Genomic DNA, 27,804 nt, shown 5'->3' on the forward strand with positions numbered 1-27,804 from the left:
CTTTCCTCATTCATCAACTTATTCAGACTTCCTAGACAATTGAGAATGATTTGAGAGTCACATGACCTGAAATGCTATATCTCTGTGAGTGATTTGTCACAATCGGCTATCCATACTTAAACCACGACTTTGAACCCCAGTTTCAATTAAACCCGACTTCAGAATACGGGCCATTGTATCCATATATTTCTTTCACACAACATATAAAGGGAACACTCTTGATTAAACTGCACAGATAAAAAAAAAAGAAGGTACCAAAGTTCTGGAATGCTCATGATTTAACAACACCGGTTTCCTCTCAGGTTGGACAGTACATAGATCTTCACTGGAACAGGACAACCCCTATAGAGTACCAAAGTGTGACGTCATCCATTTTCCTTTTTTGCATTTCAGCGATTCTTATTTATACCATGTTTTGGGGGAGCATGATGAAAAATTCCCATAACCCAAATTTAGTAAGAATCGGTCCATGGGGTCCCAAGACATGACCTCATGAATACATAATAATAATAATATATAGGGTATTTATATTGCGCACATATCCACCTTGTTAGGTGCTCAAGGCGCTCCTATATTACCCGGCTAAGCTAGGCGTTGATAGCGCACACAGCTTTTTAAGGAATTACTTCCTACCGGTACCCATTTACCTCACCTGGGTTGAGTGCAGCACATTGTGGATCAGTTTCTTGCTGAAGGAAATTACGCCATGGCTGGGATTCGAACCCACGACCCTCTGTTTCACAGTCCGAAGACTAATCCACTGGGCCACAACGCTCCACATAATTACCTTCAATGTATTATTGGCCTGGATCTAAAAGTTAGGAACCAGGCCAATAATACATTGACTTCAATAGGACTGATTAGGTATTCATGAGGTCATATCTCATGCCCCCATGGTGGGGGTTTTTCCATTATGCTCTACCCAAATATGGTATCAAAAATGCTGAAATGCAAAAAAAAAAGTTTTTAGTGGCATCATCAATTTGGTACTCTATAGGAGAGCAACTCCCTTTGATATGATTCCAACATGAAAACCCCTTGGAGTACATACTGTATCCCCAAGAGAGGATAGATGGGCAAATATCCTTGGAGGATAACTCATCTCAAAGACTACTTCCTGGAGGACAAATTGCTAGTCTCTCGGGGTAATTGTCTTCCAGGAGAAAGTGCATGAGTGTAATTTGTATTGTGTGTATAATTATAAATCAAATATGATCATTTTCACTTGGATCAGACCATGGACATGACCTTTTGGGGCATTTCATGAAAGGACTTGTCAAACGTTTTATCCTACAAGTCCTGTTTTATCCATGAGTTACCATAGTAACAGTGCTTCTCAGCCAATCAGCATCAAGGAAAGATGTCAGATCGGACAACTTGTCACATGAAAACGTTGAAACACTCGGGGCTGAAACCTTGAACCTCTCCAGTTAATCTGTAACAACCCCCTGTTGCTAGGATTGCAGGATGCAATGTCCACGGAGTTGTCCGGCAAACCAATGGAACATCTTTCCTGGATCCGCTTAAGTGTGACTAGGGTACGGTATGGATTATTTTAGGAGGCTTCATCCTCCACCTATATGTACCATCTTGGTACAGTTAATACAACAAGTCCTATGAGTCCGTCTCCATAGGTTGCGGTTCAGCTACGGCATCCTCACCGTTCTCAACCGCCTTCCGCTTCTCCGTGAACACCGACTCCACGATGTCGTCCAGTCCGCTTTCCGTCAGTCCGGCGATGAGCCTCTCCCGCGATGGCTCGTCGCCCTCTCTGTCCTGCCAGAGTCGTAGCATCCGCTTGGCCTGATCCTTGAGGTCGGATGTCTCTGAAACGATGGAGCTGATCTCCTCATCGCTGAAGCCAAGCTCGATGGCAAGCGTTTGCCAGCTGTCGCCGCTCTTTGAAGCTACGAGTGCAAACTGTTCTTCAGTGACGACTGTAGAAGGCGATTTGTCCATGCCTATAGATCGGTAAAAATCATTGAAATATTATTTGTTTTGACAAGGCTCCACACTAACTTTTTTTTCTTGGTGGCCGGATCGGTCCACCAAAATAATCAATTTCATATTCTTGGTGGCCCGAAAAGCAAATATGGTGGCCCTAAAACAATAGAAAACATTACAATTTATCAAAACTTTGGTAGCCTGACTGGGCCAACTGCAGGCCTTTACAAAATTTTGGTGGCCCGCCTCTCATTTTTGGTTGCCCCCGGCCACTGCTAATGTCGAGCCTTGGTTATGAGTTATCTTACTGGACTAAGAAATAGAGTGGTTTGTCCACACATGAACATTATTAGGATAAATGTTACAACCAATAAATCATTCAATGTCAAAGTTTATGTTGAGAAGTAGTAACTAAAGGACGATTGGCACAAAACTGAAAGTATTATCATGTTGCCACCCTTCCAAGAAAATATCTATGTGAGAAATAATCTGAAATGATTTTATTCTTTAAAAACATAATTCATAAAATGTACTTTATAGAAAAGGAGGCCTTTTTCACCCTTCAAGTTCTGCTACTCATTTGTTCTCCTTCCGTTTTGAATTGCTTTTATGTTCTTATTTTATTGTACAATTTGAATTGCACTACATGTATCATTGTAAATCTGAAAATATTGAAAAAAAGGGAAAATAAATGAGTTTGAGAGAATCGAAGTATATTAATGGCAAAGCAACACCCTATTCCTCCATAAAGACAGCTTTCCACAATATAGAACAATATAAAACTAGCCCCTTTGCAAACACATTTGCATTAATGGAAACTGCTACACACATACAGAAGATCTGATTATCACTTCATTTGACATTTAGTATCTTTTAAAACCTCATATATGCAGTAATTCCAGCTGACAAAGTAGTTTAACTATTCAAAGTGACATATCAGCCATTACTAAAAAATTCACCTTAATGATTTGCTTAACTTTACTGAAACAAAAGGGGCTCTGCAATACTGTATATGCACATAATGTTTACAATTAACCACAGTCATTGTGATTTCGAGTAATCTTTGGCTGTGTTTATGCTTCCACTTTTCAGGCCAGAATCAGCGTTTCCAAACGTGATTAGTCCAAAACACGGTTGCGTCCATGCTTACTTTCATTCAGACGCTGTTTCAAAACGCCGATCGTAAACTCACAAACAAGTGGAATGCCTCTGGCCGTCTCACCTGCATCACGCGGTTCAATATAGCAGCAGTGCTGACTTTGAATACTACTCTAACTCGCACAAGATGTTCAGTGATACATGGTTACTCTTATGTCCACTTTTTATGAACGAGACCAATAAACTTACAGAGATATGATGGTTATTCAACAAAAAACCCCAACATGGCCAAAGTTCAATGACCATACATGACCTTTGACCTTGATCATGTGACCTGAAACTCGCACAGGATGTTCAGTGATACTTGATTACTCTTATGTACAAGTTTCATGAATAAAATCCATTAACTTTCATAGTTTTGATGGTAATTCAACAGATAAACCCAATTCGGCCAAAGTTCATTGACCTTTGACCTTGGTCATGTGACCTGAAACGTGCACAGGATGTTCAGTGATATTTGATTACTCATATGTCCAAGTTTAATGAACTAGACTAATAAACTTTCAAAGTTATGATGGTAATTCAACAGATACCCCCGATTTGGCCAAAGTTCATTGACCCTAAATGACCTTTGACCTTAATCATGAGACCTGAAACTTGCACAAAATATTCAGTGATGCTTGATTACTATTATGTCCAAGTTTCATGAATCATATCCATAAACTTTCAAAGTTATGATGGGAATTCAACAGATATCCCCAATTCGGCCAAAGTTCATTGACCCTAAATGACCTTTGACCTTGGTCATGTGACGTGAAACTCATGCAGGATATTCAGTGATACTTGATTAACCTTATGTCCAAGTTTCATGAACTAGGTCCATATATTTTCCAAGTTATGATGACATTTCAAAAACTTAACCTCAGGTTAAGATTTCGATGTTGATTCCTCCAACATGGTCTAAGTTCATTGACCCTAAATGACCTTTGACCTTGGTCATGTGACATGAAACTTTAATAGGATGTTCAGTAATACTTGATTAACCTTATGGCCAAGTTTCATGAACTAGGTCCATATACTTTCTAAGTTATGATGTCATTTCAAAAACTTAACCTCAGGTTAAGATTTGATGTTGACGCCGCCGCCGTCGGAAAAGCGGCGCCTATAGTCTCACTCTGCTTCGCAGGTGAGACAAAAAGTGCGTTTGTAAACGTCGTTTGACCAGAATCAGGCTTTCTGGGGAAGTATGAACAGAACCACGATCGTAAACGTGTTTAAATGACGTCATTTGGTACATGCTTCCGGTGAGATGAAAATCCGCGGGCAAATACACTCGCATTGCTCCATGCTATCTCCACGTAGTAACAACACTCGGAAAAAAACTTACGAAAAAAGGCGCGCCCAATTTGACCTCAGTTTTCTTGTGAAGCCAGCTGGAGATCGTGATTTCGCCTCTGAAAAGTTAAGCATAAACAGCACTCCCAGAACTACATTTACAATCTGCGTTTTGAATCGACGTTTGAAAATGCCGATTCTGTCCTCGCAATGGAAGCATAAACACACCCTTTGATGACTGCATTTTTTATCCTACCTTCTTCGGAGGCCTTCAAGAGCTCATCGTTTTCGTTAGTCTCTTCCTCCGTTTTGAGTTCTTCTGCTTTGTTCTCCTCAGATTGCTAAATAAAATTAAATAAAAGTAAATTAAGTAAAACAATATAGAAAATTCCTGAATTGTGTGGGGACAGTAATTTTCTGTTATAAAAAGTGGTCTTTCCCGGTTCTGAAATCCTGTAATTCTGTTTCAAAATTGATGTAACATAGAAAACATACACAGCAAAGACAAGAATTTTGTTATGCGAATGTTACTCCAATGAATTTTCACATGAAAATAAAAGAACCAAAAACAGATTTCCTATTTTCTTTATTTACAGGTAAGCATGAAAATCACTATCCCTACATATGAAAGGAACAAGGACATTTTTGCTCAATGTGCCCTTGAAAATATATTTGTGCAATAAGAATATATCCAAGTCCAGATAGAAATTAACACATATCTCCTACCATTCAGCATTGTATGATTACAAAATTATTCTATACATGGGCTCCGTAACACAAAGGTTTGCAATCAATTGCTAAGTACCAATGACCAATCAGCATTACCGTTGCATGCGTGCTCTGCTTAAAATACTGACCGGGAACCACTCAGTGCGGTTATTTCATATTTGCAATTCATCGCAAACCTTCGTGTTACGGAGCCCAGAATGTCCACATAGTGAAAACAACAAAAAAAAGTACATAAATTCTAAAAAGGAAAGCACAGACACTATAAAGCAAAAGTACTTTACTAATATGTAGCTCATTTAGCCTCATACTCAATACACAAAAATGTGCAGAACTTACAGGGAGCTCTTTGGCTATCTTGGTGACCATGTACTCCAGGTACGCAGGGATGGTCTTGAGTGGAGGATTGGTGGCCGTTACGGTCTGGAAAAAATGGGGGCTGCGTTTGGCCAAGAGCCGGATGGCTTGCCAGGCGTAGTTACTGTTGTTTACCACTCTGTTAAAGGTAAGAGGATAGTAGTTGCAGCAAACAAGTATTTCATGAGAAATTCATTTAAATCGAGGTCAATTGCCATCATATTATCACAGATATAGATCTGGGGTCTATTGCAGAAAGACTTGCGTTTAAACGCAAGTCAAAAAATAAATCGCAAGTTCACAATGCGCGGTTGATTGGTTGAAAATAAAGTTGTGCATGATGTTTGATTGCAACTCTTTCTGCAACGGGCCCCTAGTACGTTAATGTTAACTTATCTTTGTGAAATCACGAAATCTTGGCTCAAAACCAATAATTCTGATCATCACTAACACAGAAAAGTACATGTACAAGTGGGACAATGTGTTAAAATTGCTTGAAAAAATACCAGACATTTGTTTGAATTTGTTGCTAATTTCTCAGCAATTACACCTTTTCTTCCATTGTCATTTGGCACAAATTTCTAATTCTATTTTGTATACCAAAACTTGGGCGGTAATTTTATTTGATTCTTATCAAACCAATTTTTAGATCATTACCACAACTGACATTTATCGTCAAAATATGCAATAGAAATAAATGTTGATATCATGAATGGAAGGCAGAATATAACTGGGTGGGATGTGATAAACGAAACAGACATCAACTTGGCCGTTATCATAATACTGGCTTATCAAAAGAAAATTTGATCAGAGTCCAAGTGGGATTCTGGTTACAAGAGCCTATAAACAAAAGATCAACCATTGGGGGGGGGGCTTTATTCACTCAAGAATAGCATACCTTGGCTATTACAAATACAAAATGAGAATAAATGATTCGTAAGAAATTGAATAAACAGTTTTATTGGTTACTTTGTGGGTGATATTCATGGCATTTATCATTGAAAATGCGCGATGGAAGGCTGAGATCGTGGGGTTGAGAAATCTACCCTCCCCTGGCTAAAGAGGTGGGTCTCAATATCCCAGCCTGATATCCCAGCTCTAATAGGTGTATTCTGTCTCTACGATAGTTTTCGAACCAATGTAACCTCAAAGGCGGGGGGGGGGGGGGGGGGGGGGGCAGGTTAAAGCTTACTTGTATTCTGCTTCTATCATGGCTTCAGGATCGGCCTGATCTATAGCTTCTTGAAAGAAATCTTCAACCTGAGGTAGAAATATCCTGCAAAACAAAAAAATAACAGGGAATTAAAATACCGGCAACAAATCAAAGTCTACTATTACTGCAGAGGACTTCAAGTATGGTGGACTGAAAGCATGCCCAATGGCATAAAGGTAACAAAAAACAAAACACAGCGAGAATGGCTTGATTACATCATTTTTTTTTCAAATCAACACAGAATAGTCAAGTTGACACTTATATTTCAGTTTCCATGGTTACCTGTCTTCTGCAGCGCATGCTTCAAGGTTGCTAGGATACACATTCCATAGCCTCGTCAGTTCTGGGCTTCCCAAGTCAATCTTCTTAGAAGCTCCTGCCATATTTAATTCTTCACCTAATGTCCTCTTCCTAGCTCTGCATCAATAAGAAAATTACAAAAAAACACAATTTATTAAAAAAATTGGTTAGAGCATGTGAAGAATTTGTCAGTGGTTTTCCCTGACAAATTTGCTGGAAATCGATAAGCTGGCATCTAGTGTCCCAAAGTGTGTATCTTGCAATCTGAGTTTAATTAAGAATAGTAAAAAAAGTAAAGAATTAAAAATCAAACGATGATGTCCTGAAACTAATGGATCTCACACGGAAAGAACTATTAAAGGGGTGGTCCAGGCTGAAAATATTTATATCTTAATACACAAAGTAGAAGTCACTGAGCAAAACGCCAAAAATTTCATCCAAATCGGATGACAAATAATAAAGTTATTGAAGTTTAAAGTTTAGCAATATTTTGTGAAAACAGTCGTCATGAATATTCATTAGGCGAGCTAATGTCACATCTCCACTTTCTGTTTTCTTGTGTTATTACATAAAATCATATTTTTTTTCATTATTTCATACTTGTGTGAATAATATGTCTTGCTTATAATGAAATAAGTTGCAGCAATAAATATCTAATGCACTAAATCAGTTGTCAAAGTTTTCTAGTTCTTGAAGGAACACATTTGAATAAACCTCATTTCTTATAATAAAATACAAAAGAACAAGTGGAGACGTGACATCATCAGTCCACCTAATGAATATTCATGACGACTGTTTTTACATAAAATTACTAAACTTTAAAATTCAATAACTTTGCTATTTGTTGTCCGATTTTGACGAAATTTTCGGCATTTTGCTCAGTGGATTCTACTCTATTTATCAAGCTATAAATACTTTCAGCCTGGACTACCCCTTTAATATCAATAAAAGAACGCAAACTCTCATATTATGGCCATACTAGAAGACATGAATCTTTGTCAAAGAAAATCATGGAGGGAAAAATTGACAGCATAAGAGGAAGGGGACATAAAAGAAAAACCTGGCTTGGAAAAATTGAAGAGATGACAGGCAGAAAGATAACAAATGAACGTAAGTGCTGCTCTGTTTAATCATGTAAATAGCTTGTTGATTTGTACTGTGATTTATTTTTTGATCAATAAAGATTGAAAGAAAAAAAAAGATAAACAAATGCTGCAAGACAGCACTGGATAGAGACAGATGGAAAACCATGACTTCCAACCTCTTGAAAGAGCGGTAAGGTAAAGGTAGGCTCACAAGTTATAAAGTAAGGTATACGTAGATGGCATAAAAATGATTAATCCATGTTAATTTTCCAGGAAGGGTTGCTGACCCAAGCAAGCATAAGGAATGGAAAGAGTCTACTCCCAAGTTCCATAGTTACTTTATGCTCACAAAACATACCGATGTACTCATGTTTGTGCATGCAAAATATGCATGTACTAATAAATCCTTCTGTAAGCACTCACCTTGATTTCGGCCTTGCTTGTTCTGTCTTCCCTCTGTAAACAAAAAATAAAAAATAAAGAGAGGAAGAGATTTTTTACCACTACAACACCATTCAAATTCATGTATGATTAATCAAGTCACATTAATACATGTAAGATTTATTAGAAAGTAATAGAATACAGAGCACACATAAGCTATTGCAATGAAATTCCAAAAACAGAATAAACCAGTTGGCCTAGTGCTCATCTTTGCTCTTCCTTTCTCGCATTTCTTGTTGCCAATCGTCTTTGCTCATAAGGATTTTGGATGCAGCCAGTTGAAAATATTTGAAAAAAACCCAAACACGCGAACCAGAAAGCAAGGCCTCTGGGGTAGTTTATTGATTAACTTTGTATTTGCTTGTTTGCTTGTGTTGTTTTGTGTTTGACAATGTACATATTAGTGTTTGGGCAATAGGCAGCTGTGCTCAAGCAAAAAATTCAAAGGGTGTGAAGAGTGTAGATGGAACAAGAGTAGAACTTACTTTTCTTTGACATAGCTAGGGCACCCTTCATTCTTCCATGCATTCCAGTGTTCTTCTCTGCTTAATATATGCTGAAAATAAATCAATAAGATATTCTAAAAATTTAACCATATAAGAATGTCAAGGCCTATTAAGGGTACCTGATGAACATATCTGAATACTTTCTTTTAGTCTAATCATCAAGTTTACATAGAGTGGCAATTAGACCATCTAGGCATTGGACTAAATGGCAATTTGTAACCGATAAGAAATGGACGTATATCAAACGTCAAGTGGATTGGACAATTAGAATGGGTTTTACAACAAGTGAATTGTAGACCAGACATCAAATCGTCATGTCAGTGCAAGAACGCCCAAAGCAAAACATTTCCACACCTCGCATCGGAGCAGAAATGCACACAATGCCCTCATGTGTGCCACTAAGGGAGCATGGGATTCGCGAGAGTGTGGTGTCAAGGGTGTTCTTGCACAACACGACGAATTAGACCAAAATGATGGTAGAGGCGCTTAGCCCATGTGATATCAACTTAGCCAATGTGACTATCAACATGCAGTCCCTCAGTTATGGAACTAACTCCAGATAATATGGCAGAATGTTCTTTATACCTCTATCCCCTCAGCAAACTTGACGCCATGGGGAGGGGTTTCCCTGAGGAGGGCGATGACTTTCTCCCGGGTTTCCTTGATGAACAGTGACATCTCATCGGTGAGAACATGGTGGGCTCTGAAATTATAATGAAAACAACAATAGAATAAATGATGATCCATCCATGTTTTTCATTAATCTATTATGTCATGTACATGTGCGATTCTTGTCAGCGCATGAGGGCGCTTTTGCGTAATAAAAGAAGTCTCAAGGTAATTTTATGAATTACTGTCTCTCTTTCTGTTTTTTGTTTGTTTTATATTGTTGATGGAGTTGTTGTGATAGTCATATCAGAAAGAGTATTTTCTTAACCCCCCCCCTGATATGACATAATTGTGCTGCAATTGACTCAAATGAGAGATGAATGGGTTCTAAGCAGGATTAATTCCTTGAATGCATTGAGTGGCATAATTGAATGCCATCTCGAACTAAAGCCAGGGTAACAACACTTGCGCATTGTATTTTCTGAGAACCAAGCTATAATTATTACTTTTATTCTATAAAGAATGGATATTGGAGTTTAAGATGGCATGGATAAGTAATTTATCATTTCATATAATCACAGAGACTGCTCTGATTCATTATGTATCATAGCTAAAGAGATTACGACAACAACTACGTTAATTACAGATAACAACCAGAAAAAAAGGGGGGATTTGTGGTTTACTCTATCTAGAGAAAATAGATCAAGAAAAAACTGATAGTAATCAATCTAGAATACAAGAGATATATCCATTTCTGTTGTAAAGCACTGGAGACCAAGACATGCTGTCAAGAAGTATATGCAGATTTTTCCTCCGTTTTTTAAAATATCTTTATTGATATTTGCATATGATTCATGCTTCTTCATTTCTTAGGGCACCTCATCAAAAGTCTGTGGCATGTCTTTAACCCTATGTAGGCCGGGGTATTTTGGGGAGTTCATATGGGCAGAGGGGGGGGGGCCTCCCAGGCCCCCCCTTGAGATCTCGGCCGTCGACGAAAATTGGCACGCGGGTTGCCTGGGACATAATCTACACAATTGTATAGTAATTTCATATGAATCGCTATTAAGTGATTATGCTAATTTATGCATAATTAGTATGCGAATTCATACTTTTTCCTCTAACTCCCTAAATAAAGCTCCAAATGTACTCATATTTGGTATAGGAACTCTTTGTGGTGTTCTCAGCAAGCATACATGAAAAAAATTGCGAGATCAAATCATTTTCTTATGTATTATATTGCTTTTGCAATTTCTTATGTATTTCTCTGTTTTTTTTACTTTTGTTTTTTATTGTTTTTTCAATGAAATTTGTTGGGGACTCTTCTAGCTGAGATCATAAAAAGCATAAAATAAATTAATTTAGACCAGCAAAACTAAAAATAATCATACATTTATGAATTTTGGAACCGCGTACCCGGGAGACGCAAAATTGGTCTCAAAAGTTGCGCAAGACTTGAAAGTAAAAAGTCAGCGAGCGGCGTGGTCAAAAAATTTTGCACGGCGAAAATATCGCGCGATTTGTTGAGGGGGGCCTCCGAGGCCCCCCCCGGCCTAGATAGGGTTAAGCACGAATCCTGTTATAAAGGCTCCCAGTTTCGCATGTTTTCTAAGTTGTTGCAGTGAATTACATGTATATTAATGGAATGGAAGTTGTTTTGATATGCAACAAAATATAACAGAGTCTGACTATCGTGCTTTCGAATTTTGGGGCGATCCTTGACTTTTCCCAGATTTGAGGTATTTCTAAATCGAATTCCCTGCTTATTTCTTGACTGGAAAAAAGGAAAATAATTTTCCCTGATTTCCCTAATGTGCGGGGAACCCTGTATCTTCCTGCGGGAGAGACATTGCTCTGACTTTCAATAAGGTGCTTTAACCCTAAATAGACTGGGCTATTTCAACGCCTGAAAAGACTGGGGGGGGGCTGATTCAGCCCCCCCTTATGATCTCGGCTGTTGATCGCGCGATCGCGCCGAAAATTGGCACACGCGTTCCCCATGGCATTATCTACAAAACTATAACATCAAATTCTGCAAAAAATCTCATGTCTCATTAATTATGCTAATTTATGCGTAAAATAATAAGTTTGTTCTAATTAATAAAATAATGCCCCTGAAATGCTAATTTTTGTTTCACATACTCTAGATAGGCATCTGATCAAATTGATTAAAAAAAAATTTCAAAATCAAATTTATTTTCTTATGTATTCTATTGTTTTCTAAATTTCTTATGTATTTCTTTGTTTTTCGACTTTTTGTTTTTTATTGTTTTTTCAATGGAAATTGTCGGGGACTTTATTTTGACCATAAACAAGATAAAATTAATTGATTATAAGCAGTAAAAGGAAAAATAATGATACATTTATGAATTTTGGCTAAGAACACTATTTGCATTGGATTTGTACACAAATTCACGTTTTTGAGTAATTTTGGGTCTGCATGCACTTACGAAATGTTGCGTAATTTTGGAACCGCGTACCCGGGGGTCACAATTTTGGTCTCAAAAGTTGCGCAAAACTTGAAAGTAAAAAGTCAGCGAGTGACACGGTCAAAAAATTTTGCGCAGCAGATTTATCGTGAAAAATGTCGAGGGGGGGGCTGAATCAGCCCCCCCCAGTCTTTTTAGGGTTAAGGCCACCGCACACCTTACGACCCGACTGGTCGCCGACTGGCTTGCGACTGGGTGAGGGGAGATGAGTCGCAAGGCAGTCATAAGCCTCGACACTGCACACCTTGCGATCCGATCTGCGACTCACGCATGCGCTTTTTGCTTTTTGGCATAGCATCTGAGAAATAGCGCTTACTACTGCGTATGCGCGTTGTTTATCATAATACGCGTTATGCAACTCTGCTGTCTGATTGGCTGGAGGTTGGATCCAGTCATAAGGATTCGACATGTCAAATCCTTCCGATTTTCCTTGTCTCTGACCGGTCTGCGACTGTGAAGCTGACAAGCGCTGTGACGTCACCTCTCCCCTCACTCAGTCGCAAGCCAGTCGGCGACCGGTTGGGTCGTAAGGTGTGCGGTGGCCTTTACTCCTATCATAAGTATGAGCACTCACTGTTTGAATTTGACCTGCTGGTTCAAGTACTGGAAGAGGATGAGGAACTGAACGTAGACATAGCGCCTGAACATGGCATCACTCAATTGAAGATCAAAGAGCTACAAAGAAAACAAGAATATAATAATACAAATTGGACAATAAAAATGAACTAATATTGAATTTGAAATAAATAAATAACACATGCAGTAAACAGAATTCCTTAATTATATAATTCAATTTTATTATAAATGGAAAAGTGTAATATTTAATTAAAAAAAATAGTGAGCATCATTCAAATAACAAAAGCATTGAGTCTTGAACTTCTTGAACTCCCCCCCCCCCTCCCCCAGAAATATCAACATTACTACAATGAATTTACTTTCAACCTCAGTTCATTAAAACACAGGCATTCATGCTTTCTAAGTGGTCAGGTCAAACAAAACAAGAAACATCCTTCAATTTCTAGAGCTATGCAACTTTCATTAGGTCAGGAAAAAAGATTAATCTGCTTTAATATTCTCCCCAAATTGGCAACATTTTCTACCTTTCTAATAAATTTCATTAAGTTTCATGAAAAAAGAAAGAAATATGGATATAACATGGGTCAAATTGAATCAAAGTAGCAATAATTATAGTCGCATAATTGCCTTTTTAAATTGTGATTATATTGTTTGTATAGTGTTGGCAATTTGCATTTTGAACAGTGATTTGATTGCTGTCATGGTGTTGCCAATTTAGAGTTGGTTAAAAGATGATCAATACCTAAAATGATGATTAACACATGTCAAAATGAATCATAGGAGTAATATTCACACAGAGATGCAAATTAGCCTGTTAAAATTTTCATTCAATTATTGTTCTTACAGTGTTGCCAATTTGCATGTTTAAACAGTGATTTTATAGTTTTTATAGTGTTGCCAATTAAAAGTTTGGTTACAAGACCATCAATACCCAGTAATGCAAGTTAAAATTAATCATAGAATTATTTACACAGAATTCAATTTTTTTTTTTTAAAATTGATTTTATTGTTTTCACAGTGTTGCCAATTTGCGTTTTTAAAGAGTGATTTTAGTGCTTTTTTAGCATTGCCAATTTAAAGTGGGTTGCAAGATGATCAATACCTTCTCGCTGGTGAGGTACTTTGCGAAGGACACTTGATCGCCGGAGCCAGTCTCTAAATCCTGCTCCATCTTCAACAGCATTTGTTGCCTAGCGAGTTCCTCCTCTTCCTCTTCCTTCTGCTGCTGCCGATGGTGTCGTCTCCTCTTCTTCTTCTTTCCAGCCACCACGTCTTCCAGCTTCATACTGTGGAAGGCATCTAAGACTGCAAGGGCATTCTAATATTAAAAACAGAATTATTTTCGCGAGAGAGGTTGGTTGATTACAGTTGGAATCTCAAGAATACAAGACAGAGAATTTGCATAATGACGCATTTTCTAAAGTTCCAGAGCGGATAAAAATCTCAATCCTGGTACATTTATTTCTGCGATGATGAAATGCACAAACGTATATGCTACAAAGCTGAATGCAAGTTGAGCTATGTAAAACACAGATTATTGACTTACTGACTTAGGTGCATAGGACGGTGTGTCCCTTCGCTCTCCTACAGGTGATCATTTTCCATTCAGTTCTACCCTGGGCTAGGCCTTCAGCCTCCAGTACAGGGAGACCCACATCGCATCTGACTTGGTCCCTCCATCTGGAAGGGGACGTCCTGGTGGTCTCCTCTTTTCAAAGTCATTTCTGGAAGCCTGAACTGGAAAGTGGTTTTGTTTCATACGTCATATGTGGCTGAACTACCTCAGGTGTTTTTTGTAGCTTCCTCACATTTTGTGCTTGTGATATGTAATCTCCTCCTGATATCCGCATTCCTGACTTTGTCCAACAAATGGACACCTTACATGTTGCGAAGGCATCTCATTTCAAAGACTGCAAGCCTATCTTGATCCACTTTCCGCAGGGTCCATGTTTCTGCGCCATAAATGCAATATGAAGAATGAGGGATGTGTAGATCCTGATCTTCAGCAACCTTAGGATGTCTTAGTTAGACCAAATGTTACTTTTTAGCCTCCCAAATGCCCAGGCGGCTAAGGATATGCGTCGATTTACGTCATGCTCCACCAAGGGGACTACACGACCGAGGAAAACAAAAGAATCGACTTTGTCAATGCTAGTGTCATTTAGGGTAATGTCACGATGGTTTCCATTCATAAATCGGCACTTTGAGGCATTAATTTCCATTTCCCATTTTCAGCAGGCCTTCTCCAGGATATCTCTTGAGAGTTGGAGTTTTTCAAAAACAAGTTCTAACAGCAACAGCGTGGTATCGTCAGCATATCTGATGTTATTCATGTTGCCCATCTTCAATCGACTTCTTGGGTTTTTAATGTCCTCCAACACGAATTCGAGAAATAGGTTAAAGAGACTTGGAGACAGGAGGCAGCCGTGTCTTACGCCGACAAGAACATCAAACCAATCTGATGTCTTCCTATTTACCATGGCAGAACATGTATTTTGTTTGTAACTGCATTCCATCAAGTCAACTAGAACTTCATCCACTCAAACTGATCTCAGGCAATTCCAAAGGGCTTCTCTCCAAACAGTGTCGAATGCTGCCTTAAAGTCAACAAAATTCCAGTGGACAGGCACCTGTCTTTCTTTGGCTTTTTCAAGTATTTGTCTGACCAGAAAAATGGCATTGGTCGTTCTTGGTGAGCTGCGAAAACCACATTGTTCTTCTGCGAGATGATCATTGATGATTGCGTGAATTCTATTAAGAATCACTCTGCAAAAAACTTTTCCAGGTGTAGATAGCAAAGTAAGTGCTCTACAGTTAGCTACATTTACATGTAGTTTGTCTCCTTTCTTGTGTACAAGAGCAGTCTTTGAGGAGTTTTACATTGAGACTATGAAGCATTGATGATTTTGAGTAGAAACTCTCTCATTTTTAGACCTCCTGCTTTCAGAGTTTCAGCAGTTATCTCGTCCCAACCGCATGCTTTGTTGTTTTCAAGCAGTTTTATAGCAGCCTCTGCTTCCTCTATTGTGAATGGTCTACTTTTAGTGTTTGCTAGTGGTGGATCATGCCTTGTAGAGCATCTTCATCCTGAGGAAATCGAGTGTTCAGATGGAAATTAAAATGCTGTTTCCAACAGTCCTGTGCATCATGGGTTGCAATTTTTAGTACACCATTTTCATTCTTTGTCTCTTTCCCCAGCAAGCTTCTTCCCTTATTTGAAGAGCTTGTGCGAGTCACTCTTTGCCTCAGCAGTTTCCATTTCTTTGACTTCCATGTCGAGAATTTTCTTTTTCCATTGTTTTACTTCATCCTTGTCTTACTGGTTAATTGTTTTGGAAGTTTTCTTAGTCTTTGTGCAGGGGTTCTTGAGCATCAGCGTTCTCGCTTTCCGTCGTTGCTCACAAGCTTTCCTTACATCCTCCCATCCTCCGGAAGACCTTTCACTTCCTCAGATTTCTTGAATTCAACCTTCTCTTCCGTTATGGTGTCAGTTGTGTCACAGAATTTGCAGGAGCTAATGTTGTGTCATCGATGATACAATGCACATAAATAAAGAAAGAATCATCTAAATATATCTTATGGAAATGATTTTCCATAATCTTCTCAAAGAAATTAATGAATTCTCTGACCACTTCTTAAAAAAAAAAAGCAATTTCTATTTCGATATGCAACAATACGTTTTAGGGTTTGACATAGCTTACATTTGAGAAATCCTTCCACTTGTCCTTGGCGTAGCACTGCAGTGGAGCCCTGAAGAAGTCCTGGAGTGACCAGAACTGACGGTAGAGCTTGTAGTCGACAGGGGTCGATGCCCCCATCTCCCCTTCCTCATAATCCATCGAGTCCTGTTTATCAATGGCCTGCAAATAAGGATTCAATGGGGAATCTTAAGTTATTGGGGTGAAAATGTTTTGCAGAGCTGGAAAATTCTTCAAGGACAATGCAATGCAACCATACTAAGGGAATTATCAGATGAAGGAGTAATTGATTAAACAGCAATTTCTTGCACTGATACGGACTATTCATTGAGGATTCCTCCTTGTAGAAGCTTCCTTACAATTAAGGATTTCAATATTTAGGATCAGCAAGATGATTATTTTTACTACAAATTGTAAGTCAGTTGGCCACTTTTATCATGTGGAACTGCCCAGTTGCAAAAAGAAAATTACAGAATAGAAAATGAAAATGTAATCTACAAAGGGATTAATGAAATGGCTTTGGGGCCTAGGAATAGCAATAAATGAGGGAAGTGGATGGGGCAAAATGTTCCTAGTCTGCTTTGCAAACCCTTCTCTTGCATACTTGCCAACTTTAGAAAAAAAAAAGAGGAATCCATTTTTCACGCAGAGTAACAAGCGTGTGACATTTTGCGCGGGAAGGGTGTGGGGACTGGGGGTACCCTGGCCCCTGCCACGGTTAGAAATTTTTTGAATTTTAGAACATGAAATGGGGGGGTTTCCTTCACTTTTGAAGTGCCTTTTACCTGTCTTCAAAGAAGAAAAATATCTTAATTTTGTCCCAGTGTAATGAAACATGAAACAGGAAAATCAACAGGATTCATTTCATGAAATTGTACTAAATTTTTTTACTTGAAAAACATGTATTTCCATTACAATAATAACTGGATATTTCTCAGAATACTCCTTGTATTTCTAAATAATTTTGGCTTTGTTTCACGAAAACAGACTAACAGTCTAAATGCATATGTAACTTCCACATGAACGGGCCGCGACTGGGCTAGGTACCGGTACTCAGTCACTGCCCACTGCACTCATGCACTGTCTGTATAACGATCGAAATCACAGTCACATTCACAATCCAAACGACGCATTGGTGACGGTATCCAGTTTCCACACACTAAATTTGTAATTTTGGCTTTAAAATTTCACGGAAAACTATATGCTTTGGCCATTAATCCGACGATCGTTGAGCTGGATCTTACGTTTGCACACGTATGCACTTGCAGCGCGGTAACCCACGGAGCTCCGGCCCGTCGGTAACCTGGCACAGGCCGAAGCTCCCTTGGTTAGCAGCGAGGTATACTCGCGCTCGCGGCGTCGCAGCATGCATTGTACTTGCATGTGTTGTCGCTCTAGCTGTGTTTGCACGTGCTTCTGCAATGTGCGCGCCATGTGAGATAGGCAAAGTGAAAAACTACGTACAAGAGTGTGTTCAGTTAGTGGAAAAATAATGCTATTTGGGATATCGCGATATCCAGGTGTCCGCAAGCTTCAGATTGGTCTAACCTTCGCTCCAGCCGTTTTTTCAATATTATCAATGTAAAAATTAATGAAAATCGGAATTATGGGGTTGATATTCGTAATGCGGAATTGGCATTAAAAAATCAGGATGATTCCGCCAAAATCGGAATGGTTGGCAAGTATGCTCTTGTGTTAAGGGGTCTGAATGCACAGGCTATAATGATTTATGCATTGAAGGTCCACATTGAAACAGCAAGTTTTATATAAGTGAGCATTTTGTGAAGACCCAATTGTTGATCAAATTTTCAATCAGGGTCTCTGCCTGCAGACTAGGACCTTCGTGTCTGTTGAACAAAAAGATGCATCACCTGGGGTACTCGAGCGCGAAGTGGTCCCTCCAGCTTGGTCCTGTTATATGTGGTAACATTGTCCAGATGGAAGTTACTCATCAAGTTAAGACCTGTATGAGGTTTACAAAGAAACATACATTGTTGGAGAGATGTCATAAATATGGCAGCTATTATCACCACCACCACCACCACCACTACCACCATCATCATCATCGTCATCATCGTCATCATCGCCATCATCATCTTAATCATCATAATCATAATTATCATCATCATTATAATCATCACAATAATCATCATCACCATCATCATCATCTTCATCATAATCATCATCATTACCATCATCAACACCACCATAATCATTAATGATACCAAATAGCATAATCATCCTACCTACGAAAATGACTTTTTCGTCCCTGATTATCATCATATTGTGGGACTTATAATTGTACATTAATGCTATTCAACTCTTACCTGACTTCTCATCCAGTGGAAAGAACCGGGCCAAGAAGAGTTGAATTCGACCACAAAACACCATGTCCTGGGACTTGGACAACCTTCTCAGTAGATCTGAAAATATGGTTAATGACAGTTCAATTAACCTGTGATGAATTTCGAAGTAGCTAATAAGCAATGGATTATTGCAGATTTATGTGAATAATTGCCCCCCAAATGATTTTTTTTGGTGCCTGGATAAGCAAAACACTTTCTGGAAACAGATGCATTTTTTGTACTGACACTATAACAGATTACATTCATTAGTATGTATACACATGTACGTGGATTGGCATGGAAATGGCTTCATATTGTCTGATTTCCGTGAAATCTCAAGGCAAAACATCATCTGGGGCCTGTCTTACAAAGACATCCAAACAATCACAACTATGGACGGCCAGCACTTCAACGAAATGCAAATTTGTTCAGAATATTTTCTGGATATGATGTGTTATCATACATTTATTGTTCTCTTGAAGATTCAGTGTGATTCTCTTTGTTTATTTTCTGGAGAAAAAAAAATTATAGTATGGATTTCCATAGTTAAGATTGATTGAATCAATCGTGGCTATTTGTAATTATAGTATGGATTTCCATACAGTTAAGATTGATTGAATCAATCGTGCCTATTTGTATGACGAGGCTCTGATATGCTTCTTGTGATTTCCGGTGACTTTTTGTTAAAATATTTCAAATTACTATGAACCATCAATGCTGCCAACACACTGCTCCCGTGCCAATGACACGACATTTGCTCCTACGACAATTGCTCTGGGTTTAATTTTCGTCTGAAATGTAGGGTTAGGGTTGCAATAGGGTTATATATATGCTAGGTTTAGGTTAACGTATAGTTTTAAACCGAGGGTTGAAGTTGGTCATTCGATTAGTGTGTAGAATTTAGAGCGGAGAAAATATCATGGAACGCCCCTGCCATCCACTTGGGCAGCATGCTTAAAGAGAAATGCCAGTAGTTGCAGTAAAGACTGATTTTATGAGAAAGTCTGTAAAACCAGGCTTAATTGTCAGAATATCATCGAGGATCTAGATCTGGTACAGTTACATAAACTGAACTTTGTGAAATCTTGAAATCTACGCTGAAAAATGTTCACACTGAAGATCACCAACACAGATAGGCACACGTGGGACAGTGTATTAATATTGCTGGAATAAAGACCCGACGGAAGTGACCGAATCCGCGCTTATTTTGCTAATTTCTCAACAATTACACAATTTCTTCCAGAATCCTTTGGCACATATTTTTTATTCATACAAACAGACACTTGGGTGGTCACTATATTAGATTCTGTCAAAAGTCATTTTGAGATCGTTACCAAAACTGGAATTTATCTTTAAGGTAAACATTACAAGGAAACAAAATATTAAGAAATGTAAGAGGGTTGTTACCTACCATTGCACATCCTGAGCAGATAATTCTTTCCTGAAGAATAAAAATCAGTCTGAAATAGAAACATCAATAATTTATATATTCAATCATTGCCAATATATGACATAATCATTAGATTTGACATGCACTAAAAACAGTACGGCAGGGTGAGCATGGTATGAACAGGGGACTTTAGATTAAAGGGGAGGGGGTTGTCATCTGTTTTCAATATTAATAATAATAATATTTCCATTTACATAGCACAGTTTATACTACATGTACATGTATGTGCATACTCTCAACTGCGCTTTGATACTAATACTTGGTATATTATTACCCCAGCTGTAGCTGAGCTGCCATATTAATAGCCGCTAAAGCGTTCAAGGAAAAATTCTACCGGGTACCCATTCACCTCGCCTGGGTTGAGTGCAGCACAATGTGGATAAATTTCTTGCCGAAGGATTCGAACCCAGACTAGCGAAAGATATACAATGCCACTGAATAATATGAGATGGTAAAGGCATTATCTCACTTTCCCAGGCTTCACAGATGCCTAAGGATAATTAAGCTAGGCCGGAGAATTTCTTGCTGGTACATCAAGTTTGTAGGGACAGTAATTTTCCGTTTTATTGGTAAATAAAACGGAAATCCATTTGGTTCTTATACTTTTCATTACTTTTCAACGGAATTAAGGTCTTTGCTGTGTACATTTTCAGTGACAAACAGAATTTCCAATATCAGATCATGTTGAAATGGAATAAGAGATTTTCAGAAAAAGAAAAGACAATTTTTAGAAACGGAAATTCACTGTCTCTAAGTTTGTTATCCCCTAAAGATTTCTCTGGTACAGCTATATTCAATGCTTTCCACAAAGTCTGGTGTCAGCACATAAGACTAATCTCCACATGGAACAGGGATGCCACTAGGTGTCCTCCAAAAATACTGAAACTTATCGCGGGCAGGGACAGTGTCCAGGATCAGTGAATTGGGGCATTGGCGGCGGAAGCCCCCCAATTTTTTTTTTTTTTTTTGGGGGGGGCAAGTGGCTTCTTACCTTGTTGTGATCGATGACATTGAAGCCAAGGTTTGAAAAAAACTGACGGTAGTTAGTTGTGTGTTTCTAAAGTAATAGAACGCTAGACTAGTAAAAGCTTCAGTCTCTGTATTTTGGTTCCTCCGCTGAACCGCGTTGGCTCCACTCACCAATACATAGACTGAAGAGTTGTTGGCCTGTACATAAAGACAATCAGCTAACCCAGTACCAGGGAGCACCGGCCAGCGAAGCGGGCCGGAGCTCCCTGGGTTACGTACCGTATCAGCATGCAGCTGTAACGTTAGATCCAACATTCGGCAGACCGATTTTTGGATCGTTTTTGGTACATAAAATGTCACATTATGAAAAAACAACCACATCCAAATTCACGAGAAAATATATAAAATTCAGAAACATCGTACCTTATACAGCAGTTACCGCTAATTCCTTTCAAATTATGATCAAAACTTAGTCATCCTCGATCCTTTCGTTGGTCATTGTAAGTTGCCATCTTGGATGACGTCATCATCTTTACAGACGTATTTACCAGTCGCTATTATATCGCGATTCGTGCCGCTGTTTTGCGCTTGTCTATGTGCGTGCGTTCGGAACTTGTCGCTCGCATTGATTGGCCAGGATATTGAGGATTCCAATCGAAAAGCCTTGATAAAAGCATAACTCAATGAACGTAGTGGGCAGTGCGCGCGTTTATAAATTATGTATAAAAGCAAATATCTCGGGGAAATATCTTTCACTCGGTCGATCGACATGCATCGCAATCGGGAGAGTTGTAGGGGGAAAAAAGGAGGACTTTCCGACTTTTTTTTTAGTACACAGAAAACAGGAAAAGTCGGAAATACGGAAATAAGACGGACAACAGGGAAAAAGACGGAATTCCGTATATATACGGAAAAGTGGCATCCCTCATGGAAGCTGAGGTCCAACTGACTTTCAATACTAACCTGGGGACCGTTTCATGAAAGTTGTCAGCACTGACAAGTTGTCTTTCTCCGACAGTTACCATAGTAACAGTCAGAGACCAGTGCCTTTCAGCCAATCAAAGCTAAGGATTTCACTGAAATTGTCAGCACTGACAATTTAGTCAGTGCTGACAACTTTCATGAAACACCCACCTGTTTCCATGTGGCAACCCTGTCTTCCACAAACTGGAAGACATCCTTGCAGACGCTGATGGTCACCGAATCGAAGATATCTGTCAGGAGCAGGAATGGGGTCGCAGGGGAGCAGAGACCCGCCTCTACAGCCTCGGTGGACAGGTGGACCAGGGACGTGAAGTCACTGCAGCTAGCACCGCTAACCTGCATTGGGACATATATGGCAGGTTATTGATGTATGCCAGACAGTTATTTTTCACTAAAACTTTAGTATATGTATCTGTTTCTGTTTATGGACAGCGTTTTGCTGGTAAACGCCAAGCTGGGATATAACCAATTAATACCTAGGAAACATTTTACGTCTAGGTTAATCAGTCATAATACGATAATCAATTAATGATGATAATAATAAATGGTAATCTGTACATACATGTATGTATACATTGCAGATTTTCTATAATGCAAATACTCTACTGCATGTTAAAAAAAGTGTGTAATATTTTATTTCATAAGGAATTAAAGCTACAACTGGTTTAAAATGTCCCTGACTCACATATGCCAATTTGGATTCTGGGATGAGTCTGTGGAAAAATATATTTACTTAAAGGAGAATGAAACCATTGGAACAAGATAGCTTGTGTGAAAACAGAAAAATCAAAGAAACAGATCAACAAAAGTTTGAGAAAAATCGGACAAATAATGAGAAAGTTATGAGCATTTGAATATTGCGATCACTAATGCTATGGAGATAGCAAATTGGCAATGCGACAAAGATGTGTGATGTCACTTGTGAACAACTCTCCCCATTACTTTAGTACATATTTGACTTGAATTGCCTCTTTTATCACATCTATCCATAGATCATGTGTTCTTTCTACATGAGGGCATGTAATACATATTTTTTAAGAATACATCTTGGATAAAGAGTTTGTATCATCACAAGAAAAAGTAAAAAGAGACATTTTGAGGGTATTTTATAGTCCACCAAAGGGAAAGTTGTTCATCAGTGACATCACACATCCTTGTCGCATTGCCAATGGGAGGATCACCATAGCATTAGTGATTGCAATATTCAAATGCTCATAACTTTCTCATTATTTGTTCGATTTTTCTTAAACTTTCTTTATTCTTATTCTTTGATTTTTCTGTTTCTACGCAAGCCTTGCAAATATTGTGAATATTGTTAAAAAAGCAGTCTAGGTACTTACCACAAGCTTCCTCACATAGTTTCTATATGCCTGATCCAAGGCAGTCTTCTTCTCTCCATCACTGCAAAATTAAAACAATATACAATGAAAATAATGACATAAACATACAACAATGAAAAACAAGATTAATAAGATTTCCCAGAAGGAGCAATGTAATTTTTCTTTGTTTTTCATTAATGGAGATATCATCATCATCACATCATCATCATCACCATAACGATCATCATCACTATCATCCAGCCACCTGACTATCTTCATCACCATCATCATAATCACTATCATCATCTCTCAATCTCGATCCTATATTGAATACATTCAAAGCGCAAGCTCAATTTTAGTAAAGTACCAACGTAGAGGGCAGCACACGGCCATGTGCTGCTGCCCTCTACGTTAAAAATGTACATTACAATATCAAAATGGCAGTTAGGCGAAATACGTTGACTGCTAGGGCGATGTCCAAAAAGCCTAAAAATAATCGATAAAATTTCATCGAAACCTAAATTAATGCTAATATTGTGAAAGGTGAGGGTGTATTTATGCTAAATATGTTTGTTAAAAGATGTTATGTAATCGTTTACATCCAATGAAAGCGTTCTTGGTACAGTGGCAGATACAAACTTTGACCTACGCGAGTATTGTGTCATCTCTATAATGCATTAAAAATGCATATTGATTATGTCCTTTTGTCGATAGTTATCGATATTGGTAAGATATTTTCAGCGATATATCGACAGAGAATTTTCTAAATGATAACAGCCCTATCATAATCATCATCATCTTCATCATCATCATCACCATCATCATCATCACCATCATCATCATCACCATCAACATCATTATCATCATCATCATCATCATAATCATCATCATCATCATCATCATCATCATCATCGTCATCATCATAACCATCACCATAATCATCATCATCATACCAACCTCCCTGTAAGTGAATCTGTGCATATCTGAAGACAGGAGACTGATTGTTTCTTGTGGGATGCATCCAAACTCAACTATTAAGAGAAAAATTTATTGAAACTAAAATCATTAAAAACAAAAACAAAATAGAGGTCTAGCATGAAATCACAAATGAAAAATTAATATTTAAAAAAAAACTTTTAACAGTTTTCTTTACATTTGACAGTAGTACTGCTACGCATAACCACACACTATAAATATAACAAGAATCTATCAAATATTATACTTCATTTTCATTGAATGTGGCCATAAAAAAATTGTTGTCACCGCCAATCCCAAGGCAAAACTGAGATTTGGCAAATTCAAAGAGACTGTTCTGTAATGTTTTCTATCATGTACATTTGTGAAATAGATTTCAGTCTGCTGAAAATAATTGAGCTGCCTACAAGTAGAGGAAAAAAACACTCCTGACAATGACAATAGCCTGAACAAAACGGGGGGAACAAAACTAAAAAGTATCAAAAGACGAAAAAAGCTCTATAAAAAAGTACAAAGACAGCCATGACTGAAGTGGCACTTAAATGCCTAGTTGCGTGTGGTATACAAGGCATAACCACATTGGTTAGATCATGCCCGTTTAATTTAGATACAAGTTTGCATTTAAAGGGGTGGTCCAGGCTGGAAATATTTATATCTCTATAAGTAGAGTAAAATTCACAATGTCCTTATGAATATTCATTAGGTGGGCTGATGATGTCATATCTCCACTTGTTCTTTTGTATTTTGTTATATGAAATGAAGTTTATTCAAAAATTTTCTACCAAGAACTAAAACTATTGGACTGACACCTGATTAAGTGCATTAGTTATTTATTGCCGCAACTTTTTTTCACCATATTGGGAACACATCATTTACACATGAAAAAAATGAAACATTTATGATTTCATGTAATAACATAACAAAAAGGAAAGTGGAGATGTGACATCATCAGCCCACCAGATGAATATTCATGACGATGTGCATATAACCATTTTCACAAAATATTGATCAACTTTAGAGTTCAATAACTTTGTTATTTGTTATCCGATTTTGATGAAATTTTCAGCATTTTGCTTTGTGAATTTTACTCTATTTATTCAGATATAAATATTTTCAGCCTGGACCATCCCTCTAAGTAGATCCTATGTGCAATTGTGAAACATATCTCCTACATGTATTACTTACTGCTTGGTGTGTCATGTGTGTTCATATTAATGCAGTATTGGTATGTTACTATGCAGTCACAAATCACAATGCAGGAGGAGTGAGACTCATGAGGAAGATACATGCACATTCACACACGGATATAGCCAGGAGGCTCCTGGAGAGTAAAAATCATTCTAATGTAGGCTTACTCTACATCATACATGGATCCAGGGATTGCGTCCCGTTCATGTGCATGTACCGAGAAAAAAAAATGAAAAAAAATTTCGCCCCAGAGATTTCTTTCTAAAAGATCTAGCCTAGCCCTAAATCATGTAAATAAGAATTATAAGATAAAACTTCATAGTGTTAATTTCCACTTCCAGAATTTCTATGATATTGATTTCATTTTTAAACAATTAATTAATAAAAAAAATATTGCGTGCTGTCGTCTTGGCCAAAGACAAAGAAACCAAGATGGCGACACAAACGTTGGCAAGTTTTCCACGTCTTTTCATAATATTTTTTAATGCCTTTTTAATGAATTCTTGTTTAAAAATGAAATCAATATCGTAAAAATGTCGCAAATGAAGTTGTATCTCATTTACAATACATTATTTAGGGCTAGATTTAATCATGTAAACTTTTAGAAAGAAAGTCATGAAAGTAGTCAGTAGAAATCTCTGCCGCAGTCTCTGACTCTGGACTGAGCCGAGGTGAAGCCGAAGCCGGCGAACATTGGCGAAGGTCTTTTGCGGTACACGCGCATGAATGGGACACAATCCCTGGCTCTGTGGAGAGTAAGCCTACGTTAGTAGAATGATTTTTTACTCTCCAGGGGCCTGTTGCATGAAATGGTCTTTCGTAGAACCATTCTACGTAAGAACGAGACGTAAGAACGAGATATCGCTCAACTGTTTCACAAAGCCGATTTGGGCGATACGAAGAATGGTCCTTGGAAAGACACCTCCAGACATGTCCTACGTAGGCATGATCTTCTTTGCACACCGCCCGCCACCGTCGGCATTGAGAGAAAATGCGTTTACGGCAAGCCACACTGACATATCACCTTTAAACATATTTTTTAGGGGGTTGATGATGCATTTTATCTGGGATGGCGCCAAGTTATTCTTTGTTTGGGAGCTAGTTGTCATAAACTTCAGGTCGACAAGACGACCAAAAACGGATGTCATTTTATCTTCTCCGGGGGTAATGTAGGCCCAATTTTTTTAAATATGTTTTCTTTTATTCTCCCTCCGTCCTATCCCCACCCCTATCCCATTAAAAAAGAAAATAAACTTGAACTATCGAAATGGGCAGCACTGCACTATCTCTCTGACCGCTCATGCTTTCACATTGTATACAATTAAACAACATGAAAACAATTTCTTTAAAAGAAATTATGTAAGGAAAAAAAGGATTTATAACGTTTAGCTGAAAAATGAACAATACAAAACTAAGATGTGCTGAAATTGCAATATCAATGAAAGGTGTCTCTAAAAGGACACCGTGTTATAAATAAGGGAAATAATGACAATTTCAATTTTATTCAGTTATGTTTGTGAATCTTCATTTTTTTTTCTCTGTTTACCTCATAAAGTAAGCTCCATACATCAATTCAACAATCAGTAATAAATAAAACATCATTTGATCTCCTTTTATTGAAATAATTGATTTTATGAAAGGTCGTCATTCCAAAATAAAAGGTTCAGCCTTCAGGTGATGATGAAGACTAAATATTTTTTCGATACTAAACGATGTCGCGAACTTGGAAGACAACATTGCCTTCGTGCATGTCGTGAAACGGAAAGCGCTGATTTGTTGCCAATCTTCCTATCTCGGAAGAATGGTCCTAGGACGTTCCTACGTATCGCTCATCTCGTCATGCAACAGGCCCCAGAAGCCTCCTGGCTACAGGATATGGCAACAGCCAACAGAAAAGTCGGGAAATATACACAACAAATTTTACAATATATGGGACAATACAAAATTTAACAATGGATTTAACAAGATTAAATAAACTTAACAATGATACAGAGCCAAAATAAAATTTTGATCCAAAGGTACAAGAATAAAAACATAATGATTTTATAGAATAAATAAATGTGTAGATTGTCAGAAAACATCTTACCAAGTATTTTCCCCTCGAGGCTTCAAAATCAAATTGTGACTCGGAGGCCGCCATGGTTAATTTTATTAGTTTCATCTTAGGATTTTTCTATTTAAAATAAACGAACTAAAA

At 38.1% G+C, this 27,804-nt stretch overlaps 1 protein-coding gene across 1 annotated transcript; it reads right to left on the reverse strand.

Moving 5' to 3' along the window:
* Positions 1–903: 903 nt before the first annotated feature.
* LOC121430657 (THO complex subunit 1-like) lies at positions 904–27,799 on the reverse strand. The gene is made up of 18 exons (XM_041627989.1): positions 27,694–27,799; positions 24,402–24,475; positions 23,466–23,526; positions 22,276–22,461; positions 20,134–20,182; positions 18,705–18,800; positions 18,249–18,340; positions 16,381–16,539; positions 13,782–13,997; positions 12,678–12,778; positions 9,591–9,708; positions 8,985–9,055; positions 8,482–8,514; positions 6,956–7,090; positions 6,653–6,736; positions 5,443–5,599; positions 4,634–4,718; positions 904–1,961 (listed from the first exon to the last, which is right to left on the reverse strand). The coding sequence occupies exons 1-18, from the start codon at positions 27,766–27,768 to the stop codon at positions 1,615–1,617; spliced, it is 2,139 nt and encodes a 712-aa protein (XP_041483923.1). The 5' UTR covers positions 27,769–27,799; the 3' UTR covers positions 904–1,614.
* Positions 27,800–27,804: the final 5 nt, after the last annotated feature.

The sequence above is a fragment of the Lytechinus variegatus genome, chromosome 17 (genome assembly GCF_018143015.1).
Source record: "Lytechinus variegatus isolate NC3 chromosome 17, Lvar_3.0, whole genome shotgun sequence".
Taxonomy (NCBI): domain Eukaryota; kingdom Metazoa; phylum Echinodermata; class Echinoidea; order Temnopleuroida; family Toxopneustidae; genus Lytechinus; species Lytechinus variegatus.